Below are 22330 nucleotides of genomic sequence, written 5' to 3'. Positions count from 1 at the left end.
AGATGGAGAAGATCCAGAGCTTCATCCTGGAAGCTATCGTGGAAGAACAGGAGGGTTCCCTACTCTCCAAGATTCTACGGTATCAACAGGAGACAAGGGGTTCTAATCTTCACCTGCGAAAACACTGAAACAGCAGAATGGCTTAAAGGAAAGCAAGACTCCCTCAAGCCTTGGGAAGAGGCCAGTCTAAGGATAGTACCAGAGGAAGAAATCCCTCGTGCGAGTATTGCGACTGTCTATCTTCCTGATAGTATACTCGATACTACCGACAAGATAATGAAGCTCCTAAAAGGACAAAACAAAGAGCTATCTGTCGGAGAATGGAACGTTCTGCGGAGAAGCGACGAGGGGAAGTCTGTCCTACTCACCCTGGCAGTCGACTGCGCTACAGCGAACAAACTTGAGAAGGAAGGTCCATGGATCGGCTACAAGTTTGAAAAAGTTCAGCTTAGACTGAAAAAGAAACACCAAGGAAACACAGAACAACCCACAAGGGAAGAGGGGACTTCAGAGAAATCTGAGACGGTCACCACAGAAAAAAGCACCGCTGAAGAGATGGAAGTGGAGGAGGCCACAAAGGTGTCAGAGCAATCTGTACATAACTTACCTGAAAGGTCTACTCCACAAGCCAGTGCAGTGGTCGAAGATGAAAGACCAACCTGTTCTCTCTTCTTGAAGAGGGGACCTTCTCTCAAAGGACCATCCGTCTCGGCTCGAGGAAGAAAAGGGGACAAAGTCTCCAAGCAATCCAAAAGAAGAGACGGGGATGGACCACCTGGGGGAGGTGGGAAAAAGGCGTAAGTATGCGCCTAATACAGATAAACCTACGCCATGCAAAGGGCGCAACTGACATCTTGGGAAGAAGGTTTATCTCAACAGGCCTGGATATCGCCCTAATCCAGGAGTCTTGGATCAATAGAGGTTGCATCAGAGGACTGACAACTCAGGTAGGTAATCTCATTTATGATCGAACAATTGAAAACCCAAGAACTTGTATTCTAACTTCAAAACTATAACAGCCTTTCCGATTACAGATCTAATAACAAGAGATCTGGTGGCGGCTACAGTGAAGATGGCTTCACTGCAAGGGGACAGAGAGGTTACTATAGCCTCAGCCTACTTCCCCAACCCGTCAACAAGCTGCCCACCGAAAGAAATAGAAAGACTATTGCAGAACTGCAGAGACAGAGGCTCGGCCCTCATTCTCAGCTGCGACTGCAATGCTCACCATACGTATTGGGGAAGCACAAACATAAACAAGAGAGGTGAGGAACTTCTACAGTTTATGTTCAGCAATGATCTAGTGTTAGAGAATAGAGGGTCAAGCCCAACCTTTATAACTAGAAATAGGAAAGAAGTCCTAGACATAACCCTATCTACAGGACTCAAGAACATAAATATTGTAAGGTGGCACGTCTCCAAGGAGGCCTCACTATCGGACCACTGTCCAATTAGGTTCGACAAAGAGGAGATAGGGGAAATATACGTGACCCACAGGGTTCCTAAATCGACCAATTGGAGAGGTTACAGAGAGTCCCTGGCAGAAGAGTTGGAAGAAATAGGACCCTTTCAGAAAAATGAATTTGAATTAGAAAGGTCTGCACAAATAGTAGAGCAAGCTATAATAAAGGTCTACGAGAAAAACTGTCCTCCCAGGTAAAACCGGTTGAAGAGGGATGTGCCGTGGTGGACTGGGAGGTTGGAAACATTAAGAAACAAAACGAGGAAATTATTAAAATGGGCAAAAAGGACAGACGATTGGCTCCCTTATCTACAGGCCCAAAATGAATATAAAAAAGAACTTAGAACGAATAAAAGAAGAACCTGGAGGAATTTCTGTAAAAATATTAACAGTCTTCCCGAGGCATCCAGGCTTCAAAAAACTCTCCAAACGGAGCATACAAATCCTATGGGGACTCTAGTAAAGGACAATGGAGACCTAACAATGAACAGGAAGGAGACCTTAGAACTACTTCTGGAGACACACTTCCCGGGGGGTCAGCTAACTCGTAATGAGGATACTTATTCTCTATATGGGGGGGGATCCAGTCGGGAGGTGGCAAAAGCCAGACAGTTGTCTAACAGACTATTCACACACGAAAGAATTAAATGGGCGATATGATCGTTCAAGCCATTTAAATCTCCTGGGGCGGATGGAGTTTTTCCAGCCCTTCTTCAAGAGGGGCTGGATATTCTATTAAATACCCTTAGCATTCTATTTAGAAGCAGTTTCGCCTTAGGATATATACCAAAGAACTGGAGGATAGCACTAGTGGTGTTCTTGCGAAAAAATGACAGGGATCCAACAAAACCCAGTTCGTACAGACCCATAAGCCTAACCTCCTTCATGGTGAAAACTATGGAAAAAATAATAAATAGATACATAAGGGACGTAATATTACTGGACCACCCACTTAATTCCACACAACACGCATACATAGAAGGAAAATCAACCACCACTGCTCTCCACAGTTTAGTGAGAGAGGTGGAGAATACCTTCGGAAAAAAGGAAGCCCTAGTCAGCGTCTTTATGGACATTGAAGGAGCTTTCGACCGAGTAGCATATCAATCCATTAAGACTGCGATGGAACGTTTTGGAGTTTCCCCAGACGTAGTCAAATGGATAGTAGCCCTCCTAAAAAGCAGACAGGTGAAAGCCAAGTACGGGGACGAATCGGCTGCGATCACGGCCCAAAGAGGCTGCCCCCAGGGGGGAGTCTTATCTCCTCTCCTGTGGGCGATGGTAGTGGATGATTTCCTAAGAAAAGCAGAGAAGAGGGGAATAAGGCTACTATGTTATGCGGACGACCTAGTGCTTATGATTAAAGGGAAAAACATAGGCAGGCTGGAACGCCTAATACAAACAGAACTGAACTTCATAAGCAACTGGTGTCATGGGGAAGGTCTGCGGATCAACCCATCAAAAACTAATATGATTACCTTTACCAGGAAAAGGAAATTCCAGCTAGCAAAACCGGTCCTGGAGGGAATCAGCATTAACCAAACAAAAGAAGTGAAGTATCTGGGTTTAATCCTGGATGAGAAGCTCACTTGGAACTCCCATATTAGAAACAAGACATCCAAAGCAATAATGGCCCTTGGGGCCTGTAAGAGACTCTTTGGATTTAAATGGGGACTTAAACCCAAAATGATATATTGGATTTACGAAACCATAGTAAAACCAATGGTCACATATGCTGCTCTAGTGTGGTGGCCGAAGGTCGAACAAACAACAGCTGCAAGAAGGCTACAGAGTCTTCAGAGGTTAGCTTGCTTAAGCATCACGGGAGCAATGAGCTCCTGCCCAACACAAGCAATGGAAGCGGTTCTGGGTTATACTCCTCTTGGCCAGGAAGTGATGAGAACAGCTGCGATGAGCGCAATGAAGCTACTAGGAACAAAGGTAATAAATGCTACCTCCCTAGAAGGCCACATGAAGATATTGGAAAATTTTCCTGAGGCTGAAATGCTAACCAAAGTATCTGATACTATGGTTAAGAAATACTCCTTTGAAAAACCATATACGGTCTCTATCGGAAGTAGGGAGGAATGGATTAAAAGGGAGGCCTACCCTAAAAAAGGAGTCCTGAAGTTTTACACCGATGGTTCACTCCTAGACTCTAGGGCAGGATATGGAATACATGGACCTGGAGTTGACATGGCTGTGCCCCTAGGAAGACATGCCTCAGTTTTTCAGGCGGAGGTCATGGCAATAGATTCATGTTCTAGAAGATTCACACAGTTGGGGACAAAAGGATTATCATACCTAATACTCTCTGATAGTCAGGCTGCACTGAAGGCACTGGATACCTGTTCGATTGATTCGAAAGCGGTCTGGGAATGCAGGAATGCTCTAGCAGAGCTAGCAACAAATAACAGAGTAACACTCGGTTGGGTGCCGGGTCATGAAGGAATTCATGGGAATGAAAAAGCGGACATCCTCGCCAAAAAGGGAGCAGAATCCACATTGGTGGGGCCTGAGCCAGGTTGTGGGATATCCTTCTCCAACATTAAAGCTCTGGTTAAAGATTGGGAAAAGAGGACAAGATACAAGAATTGGAGCAGGGCCTCGGGTTTAAGAATATCCAAAATGTTTATCTCTCCTTATGCAAAAGGGTGGTTAGCTCTCCTAGACCAGAATAAGGAGGATATAAGACTGATATTAGGAATGTTGACAGGACATGGCCCTCTGAGGAAGCACCTTTTGAAGGTAGGCCTTAGTCGGAGCAGCGAATGTAGACTCTGTGGAGAAGAGGAGGAGTCAGCAGAGCACATTTGGTTGGATTGTCCTGCCATCGTAGAGACTAGGAAAAGATACTTGGGAGCATATCTCCTCAGCCCCAAGGACATCAGAGAACAGGAGCCCTTAAATCTGATTGGTTTTTGCAAAAGCCTCGGTTTTTGAGGGCACAAATTAAAGTAAGGGAGGCGCAAAGGTCCTTTTAGGACTAAGTGCGGGGACAAAGTGTCCTCTTCCCTCAGAAGGAAAAAAAAAAAAAGAAAAAAAAAAGTAAAATGCCAAATTTGACTCTTTTTCACTACTATAAAACTCACCTGTTAAAGTAATTGTTTGACTTTGCCTGATTTTTATGGGGTTGTAATGGGCATAAACAATGTATTTTTTGCTCCTGTGCTGTTTTATATATATATATATATATATATATATATATACGAGGGCCATCCGGAAAGTAGTACCCGTTTGTGAAATAGAGACACAGAAGTAAATATTAACAAATATAAACATTTTTATTGAAAAGAGCATACCTTAAACTACTTCTCCACATAATCTCCAAGCAAATTTAAGCATTTGTCATAACGTGTGACGAGTTTTTGTATTCCAGCGTCATATTCCTCCGCCGCCAGCCGATTGAAATACGTAGTCACGCCTTCTTTAAGTTCTTCATCGCTGTCAAATCTTTTTCCCGCCAAAAACTCTTTAAGTTTTCTAAAGAGATGAAAATCTGAAGGGGCCAAGTCCAGGCTATACGGTGGATGGTCGAAAAGTTCCCAATTGAATTGCTCCAGAAGTTGTTGTGTTATCCCCGCTGCATGAGGCCTGGCATTGTCATGGAGGAGAATGACGCCATCAGACAATAGACCTCTCCGTCAATTTTGTATTGCCCGCCGTAATTTCTTTAATGTTTCACAATACGCATTAGCGTTAATAGTGTCTCCACGGGCCATAAAATCAATAAGCAGTACACCACGTCGATCCCAGAAAATGGTTGCCATAAGTTTCCTGGTGGACAGAACAGTCTTGAATTTTTTTTGTTTCTTTGGTGAATGAGTATGATGCCACTCCATTGACTGTCGTTTACTCTCAGGTGAAGCATAACAAACCCACGTTTCATCACCAGTAACTATGCGATTCAAGAACGTGTCTGCTTCATCAGAATAACGTTCCAAAAATGTGAATGCAGCAGCCATACGCTTGGTTTTGTGCTCATCTGTAAGCATGCGAGGGACCCACCTTGCACAAATTTTTGAACAATGCAGATGGTCTTTGACAATTTCATGAACAATTGTTCGAGAAACATTAGGGAAATGTTCACAGATGTCATCAATTGTGACGCGCCGATCGTTCCTCACGAATTCGTCTACTGACCTCAGCAGTTGATCTATAATGACAGATGGTCTCCCTGAACGCTCATCGTCGTGTGTGTTCCCCCTCCCCAAGTTGAAATTCCAACACCAGCGCCGAACAGACGACTCTTCCATCACATTGTCTCCATACACTTCCTTTAATTGGCGATGAATATCACAAGGTCGAACGTTTCTTGCGTTGAGAAATTTTATTACAGCCCTCACTTCACAACTGGCGGCGTTTTCAATTTTTTTAAACATTATGAACTGCCACAGAAACAACACAGGCAATGCTAGCGTCACGGAACTTGTAACAGAGAAGGCAGACAAGCCACTGAAGCGATCTGACCTTGACCGGCGGCTACTCGCGTCGTCAGCGCCTCACGCGGCGGAAACGGGTACTACTTTCCGGATGGCCCTCGTATATATATATATATATATATATATATATATATATATATATATATACGAGGGGGTACCCAAAAAAAAACCGGAATTATTTTATAAAAATTATATATTATCAAATTTTGTACAATACGACCTTATCTCCTTCAAAATAATCTCCATTACAACTAATACACTTGTCCCAACGGTATTTCCATTGATCAAAACATTTTTTGTAGTCATCTTTAGAAATGGCTGCAAGCTGGAGCTTAGTTTTTTTCTTAACCTCTTCAACGCTGTCAAATCGTTGACCTTTCAAGCCTCTTTTCATGTGTGGAAATAAAAAAAAGTCGCATGGAGCGAGGTCAGGCGAGTAAGGTGCGTGGGGCAGCGGAACCATGCCGTGTTTGGCTAAAAACTGCCTAACTGAGATGGCTGTGTGTGCCGGTGCGTTGTCGTGGTGGAAGAACCAGTCTCCAGTCTGCCACAAATCGGGTCTTTTCTGGCGAACACTGTTGCGCAATCTTCTTAAAATCTCCAAATAAAATGTTTGGTTGACAGTCTGACCTGGAGGAACAAACTCAGAATGAACAATGCCTTTAGCACCAAAAAAGCAAATCAACATGGTTTTGATGTTTGATTTGACTTGCCGACATTTTTTTGGACGAGGTGAAGATGGCGACTTCCATTGGCTTGACTGTTGCTTCGTTTCTGGGTCATAACCATAGCACCATGACTCATCACCAGTAATTACCTTTTCCAGAAAATCGGGATCATTTTCGAGATGTTCTTTCAGAAGGCGGCAAGTTTCAACTCGATGTGCCTTTTGTTGGTCAGTCAGAAGTCGAGGAACAAATTTGGCAGCAACCCTTTTCAGTCCTAAATCTCCTGTTAAAATTCGCTGAACCGAGCTCCAAGTTAACCCACTACTCTCTGATAGTTCCTCAATTGTCTGTCGACGGTCGGTGAGCACAAGTTCACGAATTTTCTCAACATTTTCTTCCGTTTGAGAGGTTGATGGACGTCCAGAACGAGGTTTGTCTTCAATCGACATGTCGCCATTTTTAAATCGAGCGAACCACTCGTAGACCTGAGTTTTCCGCATAGCATCATCTTTGTAAGCTGTATTCAACATTAAAATAGTTTCTGCAGCATTTTTACTAAGTAAAAAACAAAATTTCACAGCTGCACGTTGTTCACTTAAACTTGCCATGACAAAAAACGAAACAAGAACAAAACAGGGTTAGCGAAAACAGTCACTACGAACGAACAGAATGCACTAGGACAACGGAACTGGGGTCACTGAGCTCGCAATGGATTGCGCGACACACGCCTAGCGGCAGGAATGTGTACTACACGCTGCCGGCTGCCAGCAATACAATTCCGGTTACTTTTTAGTACCCCCTCGTATATTTAATATATTATTAAATATATATATAATATTTTTAATAAATTTGCTTTTACTTTGTACCATATTTGATATTCTTATTTGGGTGAATTTTGCAGTGTGCAAATGTGAAAAACAACACAAATTTTATCTCTAAAAACAGTTTTCATATTTTCACCAAACCAAACCAACCAAACCCAAACCTTTTTTATAGTAATTATTATAATTATTATTTTGTAGCTTTTGCTGAAAATATAAAAGGACAATATTTTACACTTTACTTTGAGATACTGGTTATTTATATATGCACATTTCAACATATGCTAGCAAAATTCCTAATAAATATGTAACACTACAGATGAATAGGGTTATTTTCGAGGGTTAACCATAAAACACGTAAAACTACGACATTTTTAATGCCCTATTTTGGACATTCAGGCCTAAATACTAATTTTTAATAATATAATTATATTTTCATGTGCAGTATATAAATAATCAAATATATTATAATAATCTAAATACTATGCACATCATTCTGAAGAACATGTTTTAATTTTAGACACATACAAGTCAGAAACTGATTTTTACTTTTTTCTGATGTTTTGATCTTGCTTACAAAATTGAATTTGTTTGAATAAAATGTGTACTCTCAACAACAACTGAAAAATATCCATAATAAGCCAAAAGTATACCTATGATTATGAGGGCAATTTTGAAATCCTAAAGGTTGGCTTATTTACAGAGTTTTTTCTCACAGATTTAGATGAAGTTGAATAAGTCTGTTTAGTTGACTAAGTTTGTTTTCTAAATGGAATCAAATTAAAAACAAGTACATTTTACCCAAGCCAATTAAATAAAAGGGCACCATACTTGTGACATTGAAAATGTGATCTATTAACATGACCATAACAACTTAAATATGTATTAACAAATTAAAGTTGGGATTTACCAAAGAGAAAGAGGAAGCAACAGTAGCAGCCTCCTCCATGGACCATGCTTGAGGGACAGGCCAAATGAGAGACCGGTCTGGAGTAAGTGAGTTAGTGAGTGGGTTAAAGTGAGCAAGCCCCATCACTCGTTCTCCGCTGTCCCGTGTACCACAGTAATCCACAAACTCTATTGTTATCTGAAGTCAGAACAAAACGATTTATTGTAAGCTAGTATGGGATAAAATAATAGTCATTTGATAACTAAACAGTGAGTGTTAATAAAACAGATTCCGTAGAATAGATATAGAATTAATCCAGGCAAGTGTTACAAAAATTAACTTAAGAAAGTGTAAATTAATCTATTTAACCCATTGCGGATCACTGACGAGCTGGGCTCGTCACGCAGCGGCCGGGCCTAACGAGCACGGTGACGAGCTCAGGTCGCAAAAGCGGTCTGCTTTTAAGTTTCCCTCCAAATAGTTCTATTAATGTCGATCGGGCGATCGTCTCACTTGTCAACTAAGAGTGTTTAACAACGGTCTATGTTTAGAGTTTTCAAAATTTTTATAAATATCCTACAGATCGCAGTTGTATGTCGAAGTTAAAAAATCATTCATATGAGTTTACTCTCTGCTTTTTAGCGCTTCTGATTGGGTGTTTTCCTCAGTTGTTATTATAATACTTTTGAGGTTAGTGACACAACTAAACAACGCAGACGTACATGTTGGCGGGTTTAGTCTAGACAATGGTCCGGATGTTGTAATCGCTTCGTCCGAGCCGCTTTATTTAGACTATGATTCAGACATCATCCCTGCCACCCCGGAATCTTGCTGGCGTGTTATCGTTCTTACATCTAGGATACCCCAGGAGGCGCATGTTCCATCTGAACGAATACCTTCACAGCTGAATTTTCTAGTATACAATAGTGAGTGATATGATGTGGCGCACCATTGCTGTTCGTGCGGCTGCTGACCGTAAATTAATTCATGCCCGCTGGTGCCCAAGCGCCAAAACAAAACGATCCGCAATGGGTTTAACAATATGTCTAGTAGTACTCCTTCCAACTTTATAACTTGTTAACATACTAATGCTTGTATGACTTATGTTTATATTGTAAGTTTACAATAACTTTTTTGAACAATGTCCCAATGTGTTTTGTGGAAACATTGGAGAGTTTACTTCCTCTCTGTTAATTTTCTTCATCTATGAAAAATTAAAAAGATAATTGTTATAGTGTTATTGTGATAAATGCCTTTTTTCCTGGGCAGACATTCATTCTGCACATCTGTACAGTTTACTGTCACTTACCTTTGTTTCTTTCAAGTGATATTTCTAACTGTGATATTTCTCTTATTAGTACTCGTATTAGTAGACATTAGTTTTACCACATTCTTACTTGGTTTAAAAATAACTGCTTATTTTAATTACCATCAAATTGGAATTATCAAGACTATGATGAAGTTTTGAACAAATTTCATCAGCTAGCCAGCTGGCCATTACAATACCAGATGGGAAATAATAGAAATTATGGCAGTTGTGATTGTGGTTAAAACAATATATACTGGTAGCTTCATAACTTTTACAACTCCTGTACTGCCTACTGGTTGTTGAAGTGAATGGACCTACTTGTTGTCTGAGGAACCAAACCTCAAAATGAGTGAGTGTTTTATTGTTTGTTCTGACCTTCTTCCTGCTGAGGGCGAGTAAGCTGTCAGTTTAATTAACAATTGCTAAATGCATTTTGAATGTGTTGGAAATATCCAAAACGCTTGGGTTACTATGGACCAACCTAGAAGAGACACAAGGAAGTGCAAGGTGTGTAGCTGTAAGTCAGTTACTAATGATGTCAGTAGACTGCATGAAGATGTTCTTAATAAAATGGAGCAAACAATAAAAGATTAATTTTCAGTATTTGCTAAAAGGTCTGAGACAATTACAGGAGCTTATAAATTCTATTGAGTTTTTCATAGGCAATATGGATGACTCAGTTGAGAAAATTTCTGGGTAGCAAATAAGTAAACGACTCAGTTAATTCAAAACTGTTTATGCTGCAGTTTTCTGTTGTAATGTGTAGGTCTACAAAATTTTAATGCATCTGTGTGAACTGGATTAATGGTTGTTTGTTATATTTTATGTGTTATAAAGTGCAGTTTCAGCTACAAACATGAAGTTATTCTGTGGCTCAATTTTATGCTGTAATTTTATAATGGAGTGTTATCTCTAAAACATGTAACTAGTGAAAATACCTCATTGGTTGTTTTCTGATTTTACAGAGGATATCTAATTAATTGGCAATTTAATCCCAAAGGAGCATACACCAATGAATTATTTCTTATACTGACGGACAATCACACTATTCTTAACTATGATACACTCAGCAATAATGTTGCATTATATTAATTTTCATAATTATGGTATATTAAAACTCCTTCAGACTTTACAGGTCTTCATACACTACTCATTTCTTGTAATAAAATTTCCAAGCTCCAATATAATCAAAATAAATCATTCTGTCATGCATTTATCACTCTTTTACTCAGGCCCTGTACCTTTATCTATAACTACACTAACAGTTACCAGTCCAATGGCCTTGTTCCTACATAATAAACCATGGTGGTTTTATCCCCTTAACATCACATGTCTCTGCTTAGATTTACATTATCTACCTTACAACTTCAACGTATTTGAATTTAAAGTTTAACATATACTTTAGTACACAAAACTAACAAAACAATTGATTTTAACGTTTAAATTAACAGTATGCTAGTATTATTACTACATGTTTATAGAAATACTAATGTGCAATGTAAATTAACAACACTGTGAATCATTGAAACAATATATTAACAAGCAAGTGGAGGGTAATTTCGAAATAACAAAGTTGAGAAGTAAGCGGCCTGGCTACAGCTCTTATAAGGTAGGTGTGCCTATATCTCTGTGGGAGAAGATCTTCTCTCCTGACTTCTGGCCTTCGGGAGCCTTTGTGAATCGATTTCGATACAACCGTAAAAACTTTTCTTATGGAAGTGACTTCTCGCATTCTTTTTTGGAACAAGGCGATCAAACAGATCCAAGGAGCTAAACTTGGGTCTTAATACAAATGTGTCTCAGTGTAGTGAGGCTGGGCCTAGTTCGCCCAATCCCATCAAGTGGCATTCTGATAAATCTGGGTCGTCCGATCTTAGGCCTAACTTTAAGTTGCTGTTTTGGAACGTGCAAAGCATAACTAATAAACTTTTAAACATTGAATTACTAAATTGCCAATACAATTGTGATGTATTGTGTATTGCTGAACATTGGTTGTCCAAATCCGATATTAAGAACTTAGGAGTGCCAGGATATGTTATGGTGGATTGTTTTGCCAGAGAAAAACATTCCCATGGGGGTGTACTAATTTGCGTCAAGGAGGGATCTGAATTTGTTCTTCTAGATAAAATTGCTTGTCTCTCAGAAGAGATTACTTTTGAGTTAGCGGCGATTTTGCTGCCTGCCTGGAAGACTATAGTGGTAGCTTTCTACAGGTCTCCAGCCAGAAATTTAAATCTATTCCATGAGAAATTGAGTGAAATGTTTTCTATCTTGTGTGGCAATAAATTTAATCTAATTATTGTTGGTGACTTCAATGTGGACTTTCTCAAGCAAAGTGGTGATACCAAAGAGCTGCTAAACTTGTTTGATAGTTTTGGACTTAACACTACTGTTTATGAGGTAACAAGACCTGGCATAAATGATAACACGGGTAGCTGCATCGACAATCTGCTTACAACTGTGCATCAAGATAGGGGACAATCCTCTGTTATTCATACTGCTGTCTCAGATCATTGTGCTCTCTTTTTTGAGGCTAAATTGGAACATGAAACATCAGAGGCTGTCACTAAGATATCCATCTCTAGGCCTATGTCTGATCGTGGTACATCACAGTTTCTATCTTATCTTGCTCTGGTTAATTGGAATGAAATTTACAGTATGGATTCAGATGTAAATTGTAAGTTTAAGTTATTTTTAGATAATTTTCTGTGGGCTCTAAATAGTTCTATGCCTCTTAAAAGAAAACCAATTAAAACTAGGCGTAAAGATGTTTCCTGGTACCATGATGGCCTAACTCAAATCAAGTTAGAGTTAGACAGACTTTATTTCATAATAAAGAACACAAGATCTGAGCTAAACTTAGAAATAAGAAGTAATTACAAAAAACTAAAAATAGTCTATAGGAATGAGATAAAGAAGGCTAAACTTAATTTTAATAATGGCCTAATTGACAAAGTAAAAAATAAAAGCAAGGCTGCTTGGAAGATAATAAACCAATCAGCTAGATTAAATAGCCAATCTAGGCCTATAGATTCATCTATCAAAATAAATCCAAATAGTTTTAATGAATTTTTTGTAAACTCAGTTTCCGAGACTTGTGACGGGATACCACCTAGCAATAATGACTACTCCTTCTATTTAAATAACTACTCTGTTTCATGGCTCCCAGCTGACAATTTTAGTTTTAAAGTTTTTAAAGTGGAAGAAGTCTATGCTGCTATCATTAGTTTAAGTAATAGTTCTTGTCTTGACTGTTTTGGTGTTAATGCCCCTATTTTAAAATTAGCTGCTAGTTTTGTTTGTGAGGTTTTAACTTTTTTGTTTAATGAATGTATAATGTTAGGTATTTTCCCTGATTTTTTAAAGACCAACAAAGTAATTCCTGTGCATAAGAAGGGTCCCAAGGATCAAGTGTGTAATTATAGGCCTATATCGATTGTTTCAATTGTGTCAAAGGTCTTGGAACGGCTAGTTCATGGGCAGTTAGTTCATTATCTTGAAACCTATAATTTGCTTAGCAGCTGTCAGTTTGGTTTTCGGGCCAAGCGCAGCACTGTTGGTGCAGTCCAATCTCTTATTAATGATTGTTATGAGGGCCTGGAATCGAAAAATTTAGTAAATTTTAGGTCTTATGACCTTTCTAAGGCCTTTGACACAGTAAATCATGCCATTTTAGTAAATAAGCTTAAGTTTTATGGTTTTAGTAATACTGTTGTAAATTTCTTTGTTTCTTACCTTACAAATAGGTTCCAATATGTTTATTTCAATGGCTCTTTGTCTGATACACGTCTTGTTCAGTTAGGTGTTCCCCAAGGTTCAATTTTGGGGCCTACTTTATTTATTATTTATGTAAATGACCTGCCCTCTAATCTTAATGACAACCGTGTAAGCACCTACATGTTTGCTGATGACCTGGGCCTCAAATTCTGTACAGAATCAGTTGATGATTGTAGGGAGATGCTTAGTATTAAAACTTCAATTGTAAACGACTGGTGTGCAGCCAACAAATTGTGTCTAAATGAAAATAAAATCCAGGATTTACAACTCACCTTGTCTTGTAGGTCAAGTGATAATGATGACTTGAGTCTTAAATTTTTAGGTGTCTATTTGCAGTCAAACCTAAAGTGGCAAACTCACATTGATTATGTGGCTGCTCAGACTGCAAGGGGCATCTTTTTGATTAGGGCTCTAAATGGAGTAATTTCTATTGATCACATGCTGTGTGTATATTATGCTTATATAAATAGTTTTTTGACCTATGGAGTTGCTTTGTGGGGCCATTCTCATTTAGCAAAGAAGCTGTTTGTACTTCAGAAGAAGGCAATTAGGATAATTGGCAATGTACATAGTAGAGAACATTGTAAACCACTTTTTGTAAATTTTAATATTTTGACCCTGCCGTCCATCTATGTTTTAAATGTATTGTTGTATGTTAAAGATAATTTATTTAGACTTAGCAACCAAAGAGATGTACATAATCATTTTACACGCAATAGAAATAACTTAATAACTCCTAGATGTAACTATACTAGTACTCAATGCAGCTTTCAATACCAGGGTATCAAGCTTTTCAATGCTCTACCTATGCAAGTAAAGATCATGAGCAGGACTAATTTCAAAAATACCATAAAATGTTGATTGTTAAAATCTGCTATTTACAGTGTCGATGAGTTTTTTCTTGTAGTGCAAAATCTCACAAGCTAGTTTAATGTATCATTATTGACGTTGTTATATACATTCTTTGTATCCTGACAATAAATGCTTTGATTTGATTTGATTTGATTTAAGCTTAGCTCTAAAATAAATCAAAGACTTAAAATTTTGTGACAAAACTACAGTTTTATAAGAAGTCAAATCTATGCTAATATAACTATTTTTCCTCAGAATAATTAAACTAGGCTGAAGTTACTTCCATTTCATCACTTTATCTATTAATTAAAGCAAATAATATAGGTTTTTTTGTATATTAAAAGTGTACACTTTCATTCTGTTCATTTTTATGTGTGATAAGCAATCAAAGAGAATGAAAAGCATATATTTTTACCAAATAGGCAATACATTTTTACCTTGTTAAAAAACAAAATATAGTTAATTTTACGAATAGTTCCTTGCTTTACCTGATCAGGAGGGTTGTCAGGCTGGAAGGTCACAGTTGTGGTGTTAAGAGCAAGCACATTCACGTCCAATTTCGTGTCTGAGCTACAACAAAAAGTGTTAGTAATGATTACTTTTGTTTTAACTAACATACAAGGCCATAAAAAACTATCAGTTTCTGCTGATAATTACACCAGCCCTTCCTAAAACTATCCTATTCTCATAATTCATATCCCCAATTGTCACCATTAAACAAATTATGAAATCTTTTGTACACAATGTAACATATTTTTTAATTGATCTATTGTTTTATGTTAGCTGAAACACAGAATTGGATGGATTTTCTGAAAATTGTTTTGACGGAATTTCTATTTAAAATGTTCACAACAAAGTAAAATCAAAGTAAACGATGCATCCAAAAAATGTAACACCAAAACTTGAGTGTGATATATGTTTCTGTGCCACGAATTTCCCAGAATTCAATATCATATATTCCATTACATGAACACACACTCACCCACTTACACAGGAGATTTGTACTTCTATCTTGTTAGTTCAGTTCAGGTTTGGGTCAAGGACTTATGTTCACTGGGAAAACAGCCACTGTTTGTTTAGCTCTTCAGGAAATGATTAAGTTCCAGAACAAAATAAAGCACGGTTTTGATATTAGGCAGTTAATTTCTTTTCACATTTATCTCCAATATTAAATATTAAATGTTCTTTTAATGTATTTTAAATATAAGGAATTTTGATTTTCATTTACTTTATTATGTGTATGTTTCTATTACAACTGGTAAAATGAGTTTAAATTTAAAATTTAATCATTATTTAATTTTTTATTAAACAAATAACAATTTTATTTCATATAATTTTGCTGTGAATTTTTTATCAAGATCTCACTCTCCATATTGTTAGATGTCATAATTTGTGGATGGTCCCCAAGCGAGTGTCTAATACAAAGGAGTTGTTTTAATACCAAATTCGTCTTATAAATGCTTGATTTTAGAAAATAAACACTTCAACAATATAGATTTTATTGGTGACAACAAAACAACATATGATGGCAGCTTTCTTATAATTTAATATTATCTATTAGTGAACTGGTTTTGGAAAGATTTGTAAGTATGCACTGGACACTAGTAATTTTCTGTTAATTTAAGTTGTTTCCAATTACACCTTTTTAAAAAGGGAAATAATAGATAGTAATTAGTGTAGTTAAACTTGTTCAACTTAAAGGTACATTACAAGAAAATACCATGTGACAAACTAACAGTCTGAACCTTGCTGTTACACACTCTTTCTTCCTGGGGCACATGAGATAAGGAAATTGAATTTAATTACTGATGTTAAAGAAGAGAAATAAAATATAGTAGAACCCTTCCTATCTCACCTTGGCATTACCAATTCATCAGGATAACCACCTAAAGTCTGACCTTCTACTTGTTTCCAATATCAGGTGATACCTTAAACATGTCTGTACTTCTCGGACTTTGGTTAATAAGTTACTGTATACAATATGTTTATACTTAAATTTGTATCTAAACGTTATTTCACTAATATTGTATACACTGTTACATGACTATATGAGGGTGTTTTGTTAAATACATAGACTTTTTGCTTGAAAAAGGGTTTTTGTTGCTTCTTGTACTATCCAATGTTTTGCCGTTTCAACCACAATTTTTTGACAATCTCATCAGGATCAGGTATGAGGAGTTTAACTGTATTTTCAAATCAGTATATGGGTTCTAAATAATACAAGTTATTCAGTATGAGGAGGCACTCCAAAGAAACAAAAAAACTATATATTTTATTTCTTTACAAAACAACCTATTATTCTTCAAAATCTACTCCTTTACTTGTTATATTTGTATAACTGGTGATTACAATGTTTGAAGAATTTGTTTATATTTATCTTTAGTAATAGTCCTCAGAAACTACCTTTCTTTTACGTAATCAATGTTGTCAAATCTAAGTCCTTTCATAATCCTGTTCTATGTGAAAATAAGAAGAAAATGACCCAAGATAGGTCAGATGAGTAAGGGCATGAGGCAGTGACACCATGCCATCACAAAATGGTTAACAGACATGGCTGTAAACTCAGGTGCATTGTCATGCTTCAATTTGATATTCATTTTGATTTTCAGTTGCAACGCAAAGTCAATGTTTGGCAAAAAACCATTTTGTTCTGAAGCCTTCAGTTAAAATTTGCTGAACCGAGTACCTAGTTATTATATAATAACAGAATGTGAAATGTTTTATGTATGATTTCAACTGACATATATAGAGGATTTGCAAAGAAAATAAATCAGCCAATGTTCTCTTACCTGGTGATGACACCTTGCATGTGCTCGGGCTGCTGAGCCGGGTCCAGGTCCAAGGTGAATGTACAGTCTGTGCCCCAAGCTCCCCGGTACAGTTTACACACAGATAGGCCCACACTCAGCTGGTCATGGTACAATGGACAGTTGGGAGAAAACTGGGGGGCAGATTTGTCCAGGAAAACACACCTGAGAGATAACAAGTACATTATGAATCTTAACCCTGGATCAGTTGCAATGAATCAGCCAAATACAAAAAAGAAAACTTTGCCACCATTTTGCTATGCATTAAACTTAAATATCTTCTTCACATTTGTCATGCCTCTCCCTACTAAACAAGACAGAGTGATACATGAAACTTCAAGAAATGAATTTACAAACATAAGATCTCACACGCAGAAGGTCTCAGTATTGTTAGGCTATGGTAGAACTCATAGAAGGAACAGTCTCCAGGATTTCACAAATTATAAATGCCAGACTGAGACAAAGCAGCCAAGTGGGATCGAATTGATGAAATATTATTCTAAAAGAGATGCACTTGATCAGTAACTAAGAAAGTAACTACAGGATCAGATGATTATATCTACAGAATTAGTATCAATCTCATTTAAAAAATTCCAAAATATATCATTGTTATTTACTTTCAAAAAAATATACAGTATGAATGAGTTTTATTAAATTTTATGTTTTTTATACATTTTTATTTTTATAAAAATAAAACTAGAAATAGAGAATTCTAAAAATTTGTATTACCCTGGTAACATGTAATAATTAGATTTATTACGCCTGAATGAAACAGTACAATAAAACCTAACAACTCACAATATGTTTCAATCATAGTACGACAAATTCTTATTCACAAAGTTAGAAGCAATGTTTTAACCTTTAAAGTACAAATAAAACTGCATTGATCAACTAAACACTCTCTTTATGATTTCCTAGTAATTGTTCCTAACCTTAGAATATGAATAACGTTTCTGACACAACAAAAATGGGAAGACTGAAGGATGTACTATATCATACGTTGTAGTGAAAAATATTGTTTCTCTAGGAACAGTAAAAAAAAGGCTAAAAAATTGAACAACACTAATTTAATGCTATATATTGTAAATATGGATTTCCACTGACATTTGGGATTGTAAATACATTACAAATTAGCAACTTAAAAAATGTTTGGAAAAATCAAACATATACATTTTTTTCCAGTGTCAAAAAAATAGTATTCTTATTGTAAAACCAATAAACACTTGTCACTCTGTCCAGTTTTGTCTGTAGTGTGTAGCTGACAGAAAATGTTTCCAACTGGTTGAAGACACAGGCGGCAAACTTCTATGAAGCAGGTATACAAAAACTTGTGCCACGCTATGACAAATGCCTGCCAAATTTCAGCGGGTACTTGGAAAAGTAGTTAAAGAGTTGTAGAATTTTGTGAAATAAATAATGTTTCTGTATCTGAACACACTTTAATTGTATTCCCAAACGGAACTTACTTTTTGCACCTACCTCATATTTAATATCCAAATAATAAAAAATAAAAGATATTATCTTCTCATAATAAATATGCCTGTTTACACCAACAAATTGAATATATATTCTTTTAGTGATGTATTAATTTTTTCAATATCTTCAAAAGTCAAAAAAGTTCAAAATTGTTATTTTTCAATCTAATTTTGTTTGTTCATTGTCTCCATATTGCAATTTTCTTAGTATATTTTTCAGATGTGTAAGTTTATTTTTGTTAGGTTTAGGTCTTTCATACAAGATTAAATTGCAATTACAAACTAGATATCTTTTATCAATAACTGTTCCGCTTTCTGAAGATTTATAACAGTTAATGCTAAGGGCTTATTCATTCATTTATACAGAGAATTTTATTTTTAATAAATACAAAGAGAAATTACAGAACTGAAGCAACCAAGAAATACATTTTTCAGCACAAATGTTTGTGTTTATATTTCTATAACTGGGATACATAGAAATGATTTCATTTTATTTCATAAATACTTAGGATAATATGTTTACGATTTTAAAGATTATTATGGAAGACAAAGATTTTTCAATTGATAAAGAATACATTCTAAAGTTTCTAGAAAGTATTCAAGAAAACAACATGAATTTAATCAATTATAATGATTATTAAAATTTACAATAAACACATTCTTAATTTCTTGTAACATCACAATGTGAATTCATATATCATAATCTTCTTCACTTTATCATAAACTTTTCTCCACTTCTATAGATTTTTGATGTCAACATTCCGTGTGGAATCCAGCCTTTAACTAAGCTTCTTGTACACTAAATTTCATTGAAAAAGCTCTAATAGTTCATGACATATGAGAGTTTTAAGATAAGAATAATTGGGGTAGAAAATTTCTTTATTTTCATGAGATTTTAAGTAAAAACCGCATGTTTTTGAACTTTAACATTTTTTAAATATAAAGATACTAAGTTGGTCATCATTTTTAACCTACCATTCCTATAATGTTTCAGTTACTACATTAGTAGTCATTCAGTTGAGTCATTTGTATCACACAATATTACAAGACATACACTCTGCCTCATCTGGCCTTGTGTGTTCCCTTGTTTGCACCATACAATGAGATAAGTTTAATATTATTTGAAAGCGCCTTATTTTTAAGTTTTGTAGCAGATTTTTTATTCTTCTATACTTTTTTAAATTTAGCCAGCCTAAGAACAAAATAGCACGTAAAATAAAGCGGTCTGTGACTTTTAAATAACTTTTAAAAGTTATATAGTATAGTATTTATAAATAAACACTCTCATACGGAGTTGTAGGCTACAAATAAGTTTTAAGTTTTCTGTAATAAAACCACAATGTTTTTACTAAGATTTTAGTAAAAGTTTCTACTATTAGAAATATTCACATTTTTCATATCCCGATCGTCAGTTCAGGTTCAATAAATGAGATTTTATTGTATCTGTATATTTTAGTGGTTGTAGAAACAAATGAGATTTACATTGATGTACTATGGGTACAGTAATTACAATATTACTACTTGACGATAAAAATATATTTCAGAGGTGAAAAACAAATTTTACTCCAAATTTATCCACCTGACGTTTGTGTCAACTCATCTGAATTTTTGAGTGTGACCATACCTACGCTGGTAGGTCATAAATCGAATGTACATTGGATTAGTGGAAGGAAGTTCAATTTTTCATGGCAAATTGTAAACAAATAAATGTATAATGCCCTACTGAAACATTTTTGTAATAACCTCAAATATTAAAACATTTTTTCAAGCTTGTGCTAATTGAAACACTTGTTAACAAATATAAACTGACTAAACGTCAAAACATACCTGACCCTGTGGGAGTAATTTTGGTTAGCAAGGATTGGAAGTATTTCCTTTGGTTCCCATTTACGACTAACAACAACAACAGGTTGTTCATTGTCACTCCCATTAGACAGATGAGACAACTCACTGAGCCAGTGTTTATTATCCAGCTCTAAGATTCTCAATTGTTCCACATTTGTTCTCTGTAAAATCCAGATTTTGTGATTACAATAACAAGTTTCACTTCAAAATATACAGGTACACAGGTAAAGATGTTTAATATATTGTCCAAAACAACTATATATAATGTTAATCTGTTGCACATGGGCGTATTTTGCCAATCTAGGTGTCAAAAGTAAATTTTAAAGAACTCAAATTAGTTAGGAAAATCCGGTTATTTATGATGTTAAATAAGCAGAGAACAATAGGCAACATTTTCTGGCCTCTTACAGGCACTTGACTGGTCATAGCTTTATTCAGAACTAACATGCCGATGCCTTTTCTGGCTGTTCATGAGTAACCTCTTAAGTTGAAGCAGATTTCTTTATATTCACTATTTTTGTTCATAAATCTAGTTATATATTTAGGTTTAGAAACCGCAGATAAGATTACTTTCTTATTAGGTAGTTATTTTTTTTATTTGTGAATGTATAAATATATATATGTGTGTGTGTGTGTGTGTGTGTGTGTGTGTGTGTGTGTGTATGTATGTATTTTGAAAAAGGCTCAAGCATTTTTACAATTTTTTTTTAATTTTTATGTAATGAAATATTTTCTTTGTACTTCAGGGTGTGTCCTGGTAATTATTGTATATTCATGAGTAAGTTTCACAAAAGTCTGCACAGAACAATAACAAACTAATAAATGAGCTGCACTTGTGGGTCGTTAAACATGCTAATAAAATAAAGTACTAAATCGATATTAATATTTTAGTTTGTATTAATAGTAATTTTTTTAGAGCCATCCAATGGGTTAGATGTGATATTAGTAAACCTTAAACTACTATATGATAAAATGCAGCAACAAAGTTTTTGTAATTTTGGAGAAAAACTGAATTAGCCTATTTGGAAACTTATCTTTTAACCTACTTATTCTGATGATCAGATTTGAAGCATTAGTCTTCTTATATATCATATGAATTGAAACAGTCATGGAAAAAACCTGATAATTAGAAAATAATCCTTAAAAATAATGAGTGACTACAAAAATTATTTGAAATATTGTGCATGCAGCATCGAATATCGGATCAACCGACTAAATTATTCACAGAATTGAGCATAGTGGTAAAAAAAGTAGATCAGAAGAGCTTTACAACATGACAGACGACATGTTGATTGATTTTGCACAAAATTACAAATTACTGTACAAAAACTGCTTCAAACATATTGAGGCAAATGGTTAGTTCCTGAAGTGAGCTATGATATTAAACCAAGACTTGATGAGATAATTAGGAGTATAAATTAAAAAGTATATATATATATATATATATATATATATATATATATATATATCTGTTATAGCTTGCTCCAAAAAATACAAGAACATTTATAATTAAGTGCTATTCGCCTAAACACTAATACAGGAAACATGTGCTGAAGTTAATCAACAAGACTTACTAAATTATACTGTTACTAGATTACTAACACTAGAAAGACTTTATTGATCATTTGGGTCCATGAGAATGTAATACATTAGATGTAAGTGGGATTGTCACGGATCGCAACAGGCGTCATTCAAACAAAAGATACAAAATGATACCACTGATGCAAATATTCTCCTGATCAGATTTGTGTCTCTTCCATTGGTACGTGGGGAAATACCTAACACCATCTTCATTGTGATATTGCTGTCCAATCAGAAAAACTACTAACGTAAAGTTCTTGTAATGGATTGAGAATCTGTACAACTAATTGTTTATTTACTCTTACTTTTTAACAATCTCAGTCTACTTTAATTTGCCTTACTAACATAATTCGGCTTTTTCAAAGAATAATTAGTGCTTGATAATAATGTTTCTAAACAGAC

At 35.8% G+C, this 22330-nt stretch overlaps 1 protein-coding gene across 1 annotated transcript in view; it reads right to left on the bottom strand.

Moving 5' to 3' along the window:
* The window catches only part of LOC124369757 (fatty acid synthase-like), a 113199-nt gene that overhangs the window by 30920 nt on the left and 59949 nt on the right, over positions 1-22330 (bottom strand). The window contains exons 22-25 of the mRNA XM_046827838.1: positions 20330-20508; positions 17010-17192; positions 14709-14790; positions 8304-8480 (exon numbers count right to left, since the gene is read on the bottom strand). Of these exons, the coding sequence (XP_046683794.1) occupies positions 8304-8480; positions 14709-14790; positions 17010-17192; positions 20330-20508 (621 nt within the window). The remainder of the gene's footprint in view (positions 1-8303; positions 8481-14708; positions 14791-17009; positions 17193-20329; positions 20509-22330) is intronic.

Source organism: Homalodisca vitripennis, chromosome X (genome assembly GCF_021130785.1).
Source record: "Homalodisca vitripennis isolate AUS2020 chromosome X, UT_GWSS_2.1, whole genome shotgun sequence".
NCBI classification, from domain to species: Eukaryota; Metazoa; Arthropoda; class Insecta; order Hemiptera; family Cicadellidae; genus Homalodisca; species Homalodisca vitripennis.
This window is presented reverse-complemented; position numbering and strand designations above follow the sequence as displayed.